This window comes from Nicotiana tomentosiformis, chromosome 8, assembly GCF_000390325.3.
Source record: "Nicotiana tomentosiformis chromosome 8, ASM39032v3, whole genome shotgun sequence".
Lineage (NCBI taxonomy): Eukaryota > Viridiplantae > Streptophyta > Magnoliopsida > Solanales > Solanaceae > Nicotiana > Nicotiana tomentosiformis.
The window spans coordinates 124353932-124367613 of record NC_090819.1 but is presented as its reverse complement, the minus strand read 5'-3'; the positions used below and the strand labels follow the sequence as shown (position 1 = coordinate 124367613).

Genomic DNA, 13682 nt, shown 5'->3' with positions numbered 1-13682 from the left:
GTTTACAGATTACACATGTACTTCTGATATGAGTCTAAAATTTAATGAATTCAACCTATAAATTTTTACTTTATAATCGTCTTGATATCTAAAAAAAAATTAATATTATAGACTACAAAAAAAGTCAAAAAAATCAATTAAATTGCACAAGGAGTTGTTAAACTTTTGATGGTTATCACTTATCCCTATGATTTATGAAAATGTTCGAGTCTTTAAATTCAAAATAAAAATTCTCAGCCTTTTTCTATTTTAATGAAGTTTATTGACAACTCTTTCTTCACGGGAATAATAACTCTTTCAGCCCCATTGGTAGCACACTTTACTAAAAATAGCTTTAGATAAGGCATCGGAAATATCTTCTCCCAATTTCCAAGATTGGTAGCTCATGAGTTTCCATTTTTCATATGTCCTCGTCCTAAGGTTGGTGTATTAAAGAGAGCATATATGGAATCGTCTTCAATCTTTCGTTTGGCTTTCGTCTTGTCCATTGTTATTTTCCTTCTTACAAATTCATGGTTTCATCTACACAAAACAAGCTTTTTTTTGAGCTCCAATACCCATTTTCCACCAACTTTTAAGACTAGGAATACCAAGTTTGGTTCAATTTTAGAAACACCAATTTTCAAAGTCAAAAACACTTTTGATAGCAGCCCATCACACCCTTTAGATCCACTTACTATTCAAGAAATCAACAAAGCCCAAATTATTATTTCTTCTTATAAGCCCTTCTTTGGTTCTTTCCCTTCTATTCGTTCTTTGTCACTAGATGAGCCTGAAAAAATTCAAGTCTTAAATTGGAAATATGGTAACCCTCTTCCTCCTAGAAGAGCATTTGTTATTGCATGGGCCAATAGCCAAGTTCACTTGCTCATTGTGGACTTAAACTTGGGCCAAATTATAAGTCATGTACAAAATCCGGGTTCGGGCTATCCACCGATATCCATTGATGTTGCTATACGGGCCACATTGTCCAATGAAGAATTCAATAAATCCATTGTCGCGAGAGGAGTTAATTTTTCGGATTTGGTTTGTACTACGCCATCTTCGGGTTGGTTTGGGCCCGAAGAAGAAGGAAAAAGGATCATGAAAGTTTGATGTTATTCGAGCCAAGGCACTCCTAGTTTCTATATGAGGTCCATTGAAGGTCTCATAGTAATTGTTGACATTGACAATGGTGAAGTAATCAAAGTTTTGGACAAGTCCAAAAATTCCAATTCCAAATGGTGAGAACACGGACTACAGATATATGTCACAAGACAGGCCTCCACAAATGGTACCACTTAATCCAATCTCAATAGAACAGCCCAAAGGCCCAAGTTTTACGATAAAAAATGGACACAATGTTAAATGGGCCAATTGGGATTTTCACCTAAAGGCGGATCAACGAGCAGGAATAGTCATTTCTAGGGCTCGAATTCGAGACTCAGAAACTGGTGAACCAAGAAGTGTAATGTACAAAGGATTTGCTTCAGAATTATTTGTGCCATACATGGAGATTGATGAAAATTGGTATTTTAGTTCATATATGGATGCTGGTGAATTTGGGCTTGGGGCAACAGCAATGTCACTTGTGCCACTTAATGATTGTCCAAGATATTCCTATTTTATGGATGGGCTTTTTGTTACTGCTGATGGTAAGCCATTTGTTCAGCCCAATATTATTTGTGTGTTTGAGAGATATGCTGGTGATATTAGTTGGAGACATTCTGATCTTCCCATTCATGGCTTTGAGGTAAGAAATTGCAAATTCTCAAATGAGTATGTTATTAAATCCTATAAAAGAGAGAAAAATATGTTCACCTTTTTTTTTTCCTTCTATTTTTTGTTAGGAGCAAATAAGAGAAGCAAGACCAAAGGTGACTCTAGTGGCTCGAATGGCTGCATCGGTTGGAAACTATGACTACATTTTCGATTGGGAATTTCAAACTGATGGTTTAATTCGTGTTACGGTAATTACTTGCTTACTTAATTAAAGGGCAAGTGTACATATAACCATTTTCAAGAATTTTATTTAGAGATTAGTCGGTATTTATTTTGTCCTGAAACTTTAAACAAAAATTTTTAAAAAAACTAAAATTCAGGACGCACTGGCTAATTCCTACATAGTACCCTTTTAAAGTGGCTACCTGGTGTCATTTCTACCTAATTATATACAAACTCGTGACACTGCAATTTGAATTATGACTTCTTAACTATAAAGTTGGTTACATTCATAAATAGGTTGGCTTATCTGGAATGCTAATGGTAAAAGGGACTCCACAAGAAAGCACAAATGAAAGTGACATATTTGGCCCATTAGTTTCAGAGAATGTGATTGGTGTGGCCCATGATCATTTTATCACATTTCATTTGGATATGGACATAGATGGCCCAACTAACTCATTTGTTAAGGTTGATCTTGTGAAAGAAGAAAATCCATCAGTAAAAACACCAAGAAAAAGCTATTGGAGAGCTAAAAGGCAAGTAATTGAGAAAGAGAAAGATGCTCAAATTAAGCTTAAGCTTTATGAGCCATCTGAATTTCATTTCATTAATCCTTTGAAGAAATCAAGAATAGGAAATCCAACAGGGTACAAGATTGTTCCAAAGGGTAATGCAGCTAGTTTACTTGATCTTGATGATCCACCTCAAATTAGGAGTGCTTTCACTAACAACCAGGTATGAACTATGCTGAAAACATATTTAAGTAAATAAAAGTGTGTTTTTTTAAATGACTTATACTTTCAAATAAAATGATCGGGCACTTCAATATGGTATTAAAACGTGATGGGGTTCTTATCATTTCATCGAAATAAGATTATTAAAAGCTAAAAGTTAGCTTTAGGCTCTTGTCCTGCAACTAGAAAAAGATTGTTTTGTGGTCATTGTGGAATTCTATTAATTGAATTAAACTGTTTAGAAAAGATTGGTATTATTATACTTGTTGTTATGTTCTATGGTTGCGCGGACTTTTTAAAATGCTGGCGCACTCATGTCAGATCCTCCAATAATACAATACTTTTGAAGGATCTGGCACGCATCCGACGATATTTTCGGAGAGTCCGAGCAACATAAGTAATGTTACTAATACTGCAATTAACATTTGTTTCTGAATGATAGATATGGGTAACTCCATACAACAAATCTGAACAATGGGCTGGTGGGCGTTAGTTTATCAGAGCAAAGGAGAAGATACACTTGCTGTTTGGTCCAACAGGTATGAAAAACATGGTAGTAGTTTTTTGACTAGCTAACATCAAGCAGCGAAATCACTATCTTAATACATAAATTAATATACCAAACTATACCTAATGATATAAATAAGTCATGTAAGTTGGTTAGAAAAGGACCACTACCATTTAATTTGCCATAAAAATGAAGGAAAAAACTAGGCCAAAATTATTGAGCTTATGATCATGAAATCTTTTATGTTTTATTTGACAGAAATTGTGAAATCAAAGAGAAGGATATTGTATTGTGGTATACGTTAGGATTTCATCACATACCATGTCAAGAAGATTTTCCAGTTATGCCAACTGTTACCTCTAGCTTTGATTTGAAGCCTCTCAATTTCTTTGAAAGGAATCCAATACTTAGGGCCAGGCCCAATTTTGATGTAGACTTGCATGTTTGCCGTTTCACTAATTAGTGCAAATTTATCATTTGTAGCTATTTTTGAAATTTATAGTAAAACAAGTGATTAATTATTATGATTAGAGTATTTGCTTAGTTGGGGGCTTTCTTTTGTCTTCATCACTGCCTAAATAAGAGCATTTGGTTTTCTGTAATTCGCCTTGGTTGTATTTGTTGCGCGAACGAATATAATCGATACAGGTTGTATCCTTTGTATACACCCTTGTATATTGCAACAATAACTACAAATGGTAATTAGACAAATTATAATTACTAAGCTCTAAATTATAGCGCTTTATGAAAATTCCTCTTTTTTTTCATCCTTTTTTGTTAATATTTCATATTTTCATATTTTTGGAGAAAGTTAACAGTAGTGAGATGTAATTTTTTTGCATTTCCTTACCGCCTGCACCTTGATTCTAATATGAGAACGAATCCCTTTTTTAAAGAAATATTAATATAGTTATTGAAATAACATAATGTGACCTGACTCTTCCTCAAATATCGCGCTCACGCATAGTAAAAGTGTTGTGCATTGGATTGGTGAGAAGAAACTGTACTTATATATATATATTGCATATTTATTATTTATAACTCGACAATTGTGTTGAAATAGTAATGATAAATGCTCAGCGCTATTGTTCAGGGTTACAACAGAATTATAAACCAAATACTTTATCTAAAATACCAATTTCTTTATAAAGAAAAATTAATATAGTTATTGAAATAACCTAATGTGGCCCGACTCTTCCTCAAATATCGTGCTCACGCATAGTAAAAGTGTTCTGCATTGGATTGGTGAGGAGAAGCTGTACTTATATATATTGCATATTTATAACTCGACAATTGTGTTGAAATAGTAATGATAAATGCTCAGCGTTATTGTTCAGGGTTACAACAGAATTATAAACCAGATACCTTAATAGTAGCGATACCTTTAATAGGGGCGGAACTAGCACAAAGGATACGGGTTTGACCGAATCCATTTGCTTTGGTCAAAATTATATATTTGTCTTAAAAAATTTATAAAATACATACAAATTATTAATTTATAGCTCAATGACTTAGATTAAACACAATTCCAAACTCAAAAATTTTAAATTTTGATTCCGTCTCTGACCTTCACTAGACTAGATCCGCCTCTGTTCATGCTCAAAGTTTGCCTCCCATGAAAAAAATAAAAAAATAGTAACATTTTATAAATCTTGTAATGTTAATTTAATTTGGATAATAATTAAATGAGTGATTGCATCAGCAGTTCATAAGCATCCCATTCACCAATTCATAAATATCTTTTCTTAATCAGCTGTCCACTCCACTCCATATGTTTATGCATGGATTTCCACAAATGTTGGAAGTCGAGATGCAAGTTGCTCATTTGTGGAGCCCGCCACCAATACTCAGTCCAATGACTCCAAAAATTAAAACGTCAAATTTAATGTTTATTTTTCTAGGAGATACATATAAATTATATATTAATTATATATAATTAGGTATATTTTATACATAAATTATATATATATATATATATATATATATATATATATATATATATATATATATATATATATATATATATATCGTCAACTATTTTTAGTTTAAAAAATTAGATGAACGACGAGATGGATTAATTCTTTAAAATTGAAATAACCAAAGCACTGCTGAAAAGGAAAGAAGGCATGCTAGTAGTTAAGTTGTTACTCTCTCCGACTATCCGTTTTCAATTATATTTTCTTATTGATTTGCTAAAAAGAGAATGATATATTTATATATATAAAAATAACTTAATTTTAAATTATTTAATTTACTCTTAATAAGAAGTTTTTAAAGCTATACAAATATTATAACATATTTACGACCATAATTTCAAAAGTTTTCATTTCAAAAAATCTAATAACTTGAAGTATAAGAGTATTTATCTATAGTACTTTTAACTCTCTCGTAAATGTCTCACTTAAAAAGAAAAAAAAAATAATCGACTTCTATTTTTTCTAAAATATATAATAATCCATAAGAGAACAGATTTCTTAAGTGTTTTACTTTATACAATTCTCTCTGTCCGAAAAGTAAGTGTTTTACTTTATATTTTAAGTTGTTCCAAACTTCTGCCCACTTTGCATAAAACACTTATTCCCAACTAAACACTTTGTCGGCGTTCTATTATCGTTTGCAATTTATTTTTTGCAATTTATTTTAATAATGAAAAGGTTCAAATTGGGCTGTCAATAATGTTCGTGAAAAGCAACGATCAACCCCATAATGACGAAATGAGTAGATATACACTACTATCTTGGTAAAGTTTGATACAAAATGTACTTTGATGAAGACATGCACTAAACTTTTATCATACAAGCTAAGTTACGTTAAGAAGCAATAAATTAAAGATAATAGCGTATCAAAATGACAGATTCCAAAAAGAAAAAAAGATACCCAGACAGAAAATAATTCATAACCTATAAATTAAGTCCATCTCTCATACGTAAGTTAGCACGTCACATTCATGCGATAACCATAATATATTTCTATACTTTTTCTCTGTTGTTTCTGATTTTTCTATTTGTCTGTTTGTACACTACTTCTCTAGCTAGCTGTGTGTATATATTTAACACCATAGCTAGCCACCACATGAACCAGAGTAGCAGAGAAAATTAACAAAATTAAACATCAGTAGAAATGGAAGGAAGAAACTTCCTTAGATATATTTTCTTTCTCATGAGCATAATCTTACTCTTATTTTTCACCTTTTTAAACTTACCATCTCCTCTTTCTCACACAGCTGAGTTATTGGACTGCACCACTTACTCCCCGTGGTGCAGTTCAAGAAAACCTTTTTTTTCCCTAAATCCCAGGAAAGACAAAAAACACGCGGATTTCCCAAATCACCCTTTAGACCCACTAACCATACAAGAAATTCAAAAGGTGAAAAAAATTATTAACTCCCTCGAGGGTTTTAAAATAAAGGGTAGTTATGTACTTCATTCTGTGGTACTTGAAGAGCCAGAGAAAAAAGTGGTGTTGAATTGGAGAAAAGGTCAACGGCTTCCGTCGAGGAAGGCGTCGGTCATTGCACGTGCTCACGGTGATGTGCACGTGCTCACCGTGGACATTGCGACGGGTCGTGTGACCCGCCGTGAAATGGATCATCTTTCGGGTTATCCGATCTTGACGATCGAGGATATGATCACGGCGAGAGTTGCCCCACTTGGTAACTCTGATTTTAACCGTACGATTATCCAGCGTGGCGTTGATTTGGCTGATCTTGCTTGTTTGCCTATCTCCACTGGTTGGTATGGTGAGTGTCAATTTTCTTATATTAGAAGTTTGATGGTGAAATTCTTACTATCGTTACAATTTAGGTGTGTTTGTTTTTGGTTTGAGCATGATATAATAAAGTTTGTCTTATTGTATTCAATAAAATTGGCAAAACGGAGGTGAACTTGAATTTAATGAATTAAAAATCTACTTTAAAATGAAAGTAGAGCCGAATCTATTGTAATTTTAAAATTATGAATTCAAACTTATTTTTTTGTTATAGTTATTGTAAATTTTTACACATATTAAATTTATACTACACATGAAAAGTGATGAACTCATATGAACTCGATGTTATAAAGTTGTATCTGGCTTATATACCTTTTTTTTAATATAATAAACTTAGAAAAGTTTTGTATATGAAAAGTTTTCATTTTGGTGAAAGTGTTTCCGATTTTTAAGCAATTAAAAATAGAAAATAATACAAACATCTTTTTGGCGAAATTACGAGAGGTAAAAATTATTCTCACTGATGTGTACATGCACTAAATTATACCATCATAGTTAAGTAATAGATTAAGCTAATAAATAATGTGTATTAGTAATTAATTTCGCTTTGATGGAGACCTATGTGAAGATACTTATATAATTGTTGAGTTGTACAAAGATCAGATTTTGGATAAGTTTTTTCCATTATCAGTTGCCTCCCTTTTTGTTTTGTGACATCTGACATTAGATACTTGTCTGCATACTGCAATATATATGCAATATTTAATAAGTCCTTGGTAGGTATGGAATATAAGTATATATTAATTATTACTTATTGTCTGCTTAATGATGAGACACGTACTTAGTGGTTTTAATATATACAGTTGTTCATTGTTAATTAATTTTGCTTTATTTTTATTTTCAGGAAAAGTTGAGGAGAAAAGGAGAGTAATTAAAGTACAGTGCTACACAATGAAGGACACAATTAATTTCTACATGAGACCCATTGAAGGACTAACAGTACTTCTCGATTTAGACACCAAACAAGTTATAGAAATTTTAGATGAGGGAAAGAACATACCAATACCAAAGGCCGCCGACACAGACTATCGTTTCTCTACTCAAAAAAACACACAAGCGCTAAACTTACTAAAGCCAATATCTATCGAACAACCAAACGGTCCAAGTTTCACTATAGAGGATAACCATATAGTGAAATGGGCAAACTGGGAATTTCACCTCAAACCCGACCCGAGAGCCGGAGTGATTATATCCCGGGTCATGGTCCAAGACCCGGATACGGGGAAAATGAGAAATGTTATGTATAAAGGGTTTACGTCGGAGCTTTTTGTACCGTATATGGATCCTTCGGATGCATGGTATTTTAAGACGTATATGGATGCTGGAGAATACGGGTTCGGGTTACAAGCTATGCCACTTGACCCGTTAAATGATTGCCCACGTAATGCATATTATATGGATGGTGTGTTTGTGGCAGCTGATGGAACACCATATGTTCGTTCGAATATGATTTGTGTGTTTGAAAGCTATGCTGGTGATATTGGATGGCGACACGCTGAATCTCCCATCACTGGTTTGCCCGTAAGTGAATTATAATACTCTTTTAGGGTAATTTCAAGTAATCAGTAACGGAGTTAGAAATTTTACTAATTAAGAGGTATAAAAAATAAATGCACATAAAAATAAGGAGAGTCAACGTATAATATATATACATAAAAATAATTTTAAACAATATAATTTTTCGATGAAAGAATGTTAATCTAAGCATAAGGTGGCACCGCCACGGCATGTAATATCATTGGACCTTCTGGAATTTTTTGTCACAGTAAAATAACTGAACCATGTATTTAATTGTTCAAATTAAAGAATATAAATGATAAGATCAAATTCCCGGCATCAGGTTATGACGTCACTGATCTTGCCAATACTTTGCTACTCTGTAAATTTTATGTTAAAGAATAAAAAATGAATTCGGCAATTAATGTGAAATTTTCGACTATCTATATTTGAAATAAAAAGCAGTTAGAGTATATTGTTAGTAAACAAATTCCGTATCATAAGTTTATATCCTAGTGACTTTTTGGCTACTAGTATTATTTAGTTACATCTCTTATTCTGCGGTTAACTATGTCGAAAACTACACCCATTTAATTTTTTCCCTTCTCGTTCTCTTATCCTACAATTTCTCAGAAGTACATTAACTCCATGTGGAACCATTTACTTGAAAATTGGATAGAAAAGGTGGGGTTGGGGTGGAGCCACAATAGAAGTTATGTATTCGGTAGAATTTAATAATTTTGGCTTAAATTTTATATTTGTATTAAAAAATATTTAATATATATATATATATATATATATATATATATATATATATATATATATATATAATTTATTTCAAATCCAATAAATAAAAAAATTATATTTTAGAACTCATAAACTTAAAATCTTAAATTTATCTTCTCCGACAAGGTGTGGGGACACAAACTAGCTTGCTCTTGTGCAGTGACGGAGCCATATTGAACCGAGGGGTATCAAGCGACACCCCTTTGCCGAAAAATTATACTATATTGCTAGATAATTTTTTATATTTTATGTATATTTACTATACGTTGACTCTCATTTACTTTTCGATATAATTAATTATTTATTTTTTGACAGTCTTTGATAAAAATTTTTGTTCCGCCACCACAAAGCTTGTGTCCTTCTTCATGACAAGTACCATTCATTTGGTCTTATCGTCTAGCTCCAAATTTAGTGGTTCAGTTAGAACTAGAATTTGTCTATACGCTATGTCGGCACTGGTCACTGAACAAGTGTTCTTTCACATTTGTTTCTTAAATTAAGTTTTCTTTGACGCTTTCTGATTGTTATTTTCCGTCTCTTACTTTGGGCAGATTCGAGAAGTGAGGCCAAAGGTGACGTTAGTGGTGAGAATGGCAGCATCAGTGGCAAACTATGATTACATTGTGGATTGGGAGTTCCAAACGGACGGACTTATCCGGGTTAAGGTTAGCACATAATCTTGAACAATTAATCTAAATTAAATAATCATTCATTCAATCATATAAATTAAAAATAATCGATGAGTATATAATAAGTATATGTATAATTTACATATAATATGTGTGTAATCGTGTGTAATTAGTGTATAATTTATGTGCGTGATAGAAAAAGTAAAGAGTAAATCCCGCGGACCATTTGTGTAAAATCTTATACTCACTCTACATGTCAATAAAAACAAAATTGGAATCATTTCATTTACCGTCCAATAACTCTGACAAGTAACAAACATAAACTAGATTATCAAAGGTATTTAACTAAATTATTCCTATTTTTTTTTAAATGAATGATTAATAATTCTAGGCCTTCCTGTAGTTGCAAGGACGGAATAAAAAAAGAAAGATAAACTCTTCTTGATTTCTGGAAGTGATAGATACTTTGGGCCAAATTCTTTTAGCTAAAATGACAGATAAAAAGGACAGGAGGAAATAATACTTGATTTGCACCTATCCATTAAGTATTTTATTTTTCTTTATTTGTAAATAATATTATAAACATTTACTAATATTGATACTATAGTAATTTTCTGTTAGTATATGTTATTTTTATATTTTTAAGTAAGAAAATAAATTTTTGAACTTTTGTTTTACGAAAGTAAAGCTAGAATCCGACAAATAGTTAATGCAGGAAACCAACCGGTAGTGTATTATTGGTAGCAATCACATCAATTTAATTACAAATAAAAAATAATGAATTATAGTACACTCTTTGTTTCAGTTTAGATCACACACTTTCCTTATTAGTCCGTTCCAAAAAAGGGCATATTTATACAATTAAAAATAATTCAACTTTAAACACTTCATTTTACCGAGTTTACTCTTAATGAGAAGATTTTATAACCATACAAATGTCATGGCCCACAAAGTTTTTACACTTTAACCTTTTAAGATCACAAGTTTCAATTTTTTTTTTCTTAAACTCTGTTCCGGGTCAAATTGAAAAAGTACTTTCTTTTTCGGTTTTCGTGATTAGTCACATCTCATTATAATTCCAAGTTGAATCATTAAGGTTGTGTTTGGTATAACGGAAAATGTTTTTTGTGCAAAATATTTTCTTGAAAAACAAGTAGTAATCTTACCCATTTTTCCGGTATTTGGTACGCAAATTAAGGAAAATAACTTCTCAAGAGTATTTATAAATAATTTAGATACAATAATCATGAAGCCATAAACTTTCGAACTAACAACCTCCCGAACCCACAAATTTCATAAACTTCTGAATCGCTAAACTTTCGAACCCGTAAACTCTATAATTTCTAAACCCCCAAACATCCAAACACATAAACTTCCGAACTCATAACTTTGGAACTCGTAAAATTTCGAACCTCTAAACTGAAAAATAAAAAAACCAGACTTTAAAAAAAATAAAATAATATATATATATATATATATATATATATATATATATATATATATATATTTGCGGGTGGTGGTGCAAGATGAGTGGTTCAGAAAAACGAAAAAACAGAAAATTCAAAATACAAAAAAAAAAAGGTAAACAAAATATTTTTTTTTGGGGGGGGGGGGGGTGTTGAATTGAAGTTGGAGGGGGTTGGAGTTAGATGTGAGGGTATGTGGAGTTTTTGGAAAATATTTTCCTAACTTTTTCTAAGGAAGTCATTTTCCTCCGATTTCAGGAAAATATAATATCTAGGAAAATATTTTCCAAACTATTTTATGCAACCAAGCAGTGTAAAATAAAAAAACATTTTTCGAAAAATATTTTCCGTCATACGAAACACACCCTAAGTCATCAAGATTCTTCTTTCCTCATTAAGATTCCTTTGATATTAATTTTGTTCTAACTCGTAAATAGTACTAGTACTAGTGACTTATCATAAATTGCATAAGTATTTTTTTGGTTATTAGTCACATCTCAATATCAATTCCAAGTTGAATTTCAAGATTAATTCTTCTTCCCTCATTATACTTGTCATAGGTTGGACTAAGTGGAATATTGATGGTGAAAGGCTCTCCATATGTGAACATGAATCAAGTGAACCAAAATGAGTATCTCTATGGTACCCTCTTATCAGAAAACATAATTGGTGTAATCCATGATCACTACATAACTTTCCATCTTGACATGGATATCGATGGATCGAACAATTCTTTCGTGAAGGTAAATCTCCAGAAAGCAATGACTTCTCCAGGCGAATCGCCACGAAAAAGTTACTTAAAAGCAGTTAGAAATGTGGCTAAAACTGAAAAAGATGCACAAATTAAGCTCAAGTTATATGATCCTTCAGAATTTCATGTGATTAATCCTAGCAAGAAGTCAAGAGTTGGAAATCCTGCTGGTTATAAAATTGTTCCTGGTGGTACTGCTGCTAGTTTACTTGATCTTGATGATCCTCCACAGAAGAGAGGTGCTTTTACTAATAACCAAATTTGGGTCACTCCATATAATGAATCTGAGCAATGGGCTGCTGGCTTGTTTGTTTACCAAAGTCAAGGTGATGACACTCTTGCTATTTGGTCTAACAGGTAAAACACACTATTTCCTTTATGCATTGATAGTTCAATCACCTAAAAGATAATTACAGGTATCCGTCACAGTAACCTGAAAAATAAGCCATGTTACTTGCTACAACAGGTTAAAATACACTGGTAGTGTAAAAGTTCCGGAGTAAACACTATTTTAAAGCGTGACAAAATCCAAAGTCTAAAAGATATTTTTACTTAGTGGTGACAAAATAGTTAAAAGAAAACAGTTATTCATCCATATTATCCATTAGAAAATGGATTGGATAATGAACTTTTTAAAAACGGGTCAAATATGGATAAGAACCATATTGTCCACTTAGAAAATGGATAAATAATGGGTTTAACTTTTACATTTTTAAAGTCTCAAATTGGGTTCCTCAAGTTTGGGAGATTAGGAATTCTCCCAAAACTAATCATATTCAAGAAGCCATAGATAGTATGAATATCTATATTATCCGCCGGTTAACCCGTTTTTATCCGTATTAAATATGGGCCGAGTCGGATAATTTATCCGTTTTTTTTCATTACCCATTTTCGACCCATCAATTTACCACCCCTACTTTTACTAGTTTTACTTGACTTTAGATAGAGCCGTTGGCTTGGAAATTTTTGAGTAATTAACACTCTTTCTTTCTATTTTGCAGAGACAGGCCAATTGAGAATAAAGACATAGTGTTGTGGTATACATTAGGTTTCCATCATATTCCATGTCAAGAGGACTTCCCAATTATGCCAACAGTATCATCAAGCTTTGAAATAAAGCCAGTGAATTTCTTTGAGAGCAACCCAATTCTGAGCATTCCACCTAATTCTCCAAATGACCTGCCAAATTGCAAAGCTGCTGCTTCTGCTTGATGATCAGTTACACAATGAATAGTGTTCTTTCTCTTGTCAAATGTGCATAATATGTAAAAATGAAGCCGCTAGACTTGGATTTCGGGTACCTTAGTCTCAAAATTTCATGAATAAAAAGTGAACGAGTTAGTTAATTAGTTGCAGCTTCATTTCCGATGATGTTGAAATTAGGCAAAAGTTGTGTTTGACAGGGAATTGAACACAAACAATGAAACTTTGTAAAACTAAGCTATATGAAACTATTGTGACACAGTTTGTATCTTCATATAAAACAATACTATGGCCTAAATATGTCAAATTGCAATAGATACAGGCTAATTTCATATGAAACTGTGGAGTCAAAGCAATTGCAACTTTGAACAAGTGAAGCAACAGTATAGCAATGGCGAATTCCAGAATGGCTGATAA

General features: G+C 32.2%; 2 protein-coding genes across 2 annotated transcripts; both read left to right on the top strand.

The window, feature by feature from the left end:
- Positions 1-286: 286 nt before the first annotated feature.
- Positions 287-3708, top strand: LOC104092059 (amine oxidase [copper-containing] gamma 1-like). The gene is given in 7 exon segments (XM_009597544.3): positions 287-1205; positions 1207-1732; positions 1830-1949; positions 2221-2658; positions 3100-3142; positions 3145-3196; positions 3424-3708. Coding segments are annotated over 7 exon segments (1461 nt in total). The 5' UTR covers positions 287-1128; the 3' UTR covers positions 3629-3708.
- Positions 3709-6106: 2398 nt separating this feature from the next.
- On the top strand, positions 6107-13563 carry LOC104092056 (amine oxidase [copper-containing] gamma 2). Its single transcript, XM_009597542.4, has 5 exons — positions 6107-6904; positions 7778-8454; positions 9768-9881; positions 11872-12419; positions 13064-13563. The coding sequence occupies exons 1-5, from the start codon at positions 6286-6288 to the stop codon at positions 13272-13274; spliced, it is 2169 nt and encodes a 722-aa protein (XP_009595837.1). The 5' UTR covers positions 6107-6285; the 3' UTR covers positions 13275-13563.
- Positions 13564-13682: the final 119 nt, after the last annotated feature.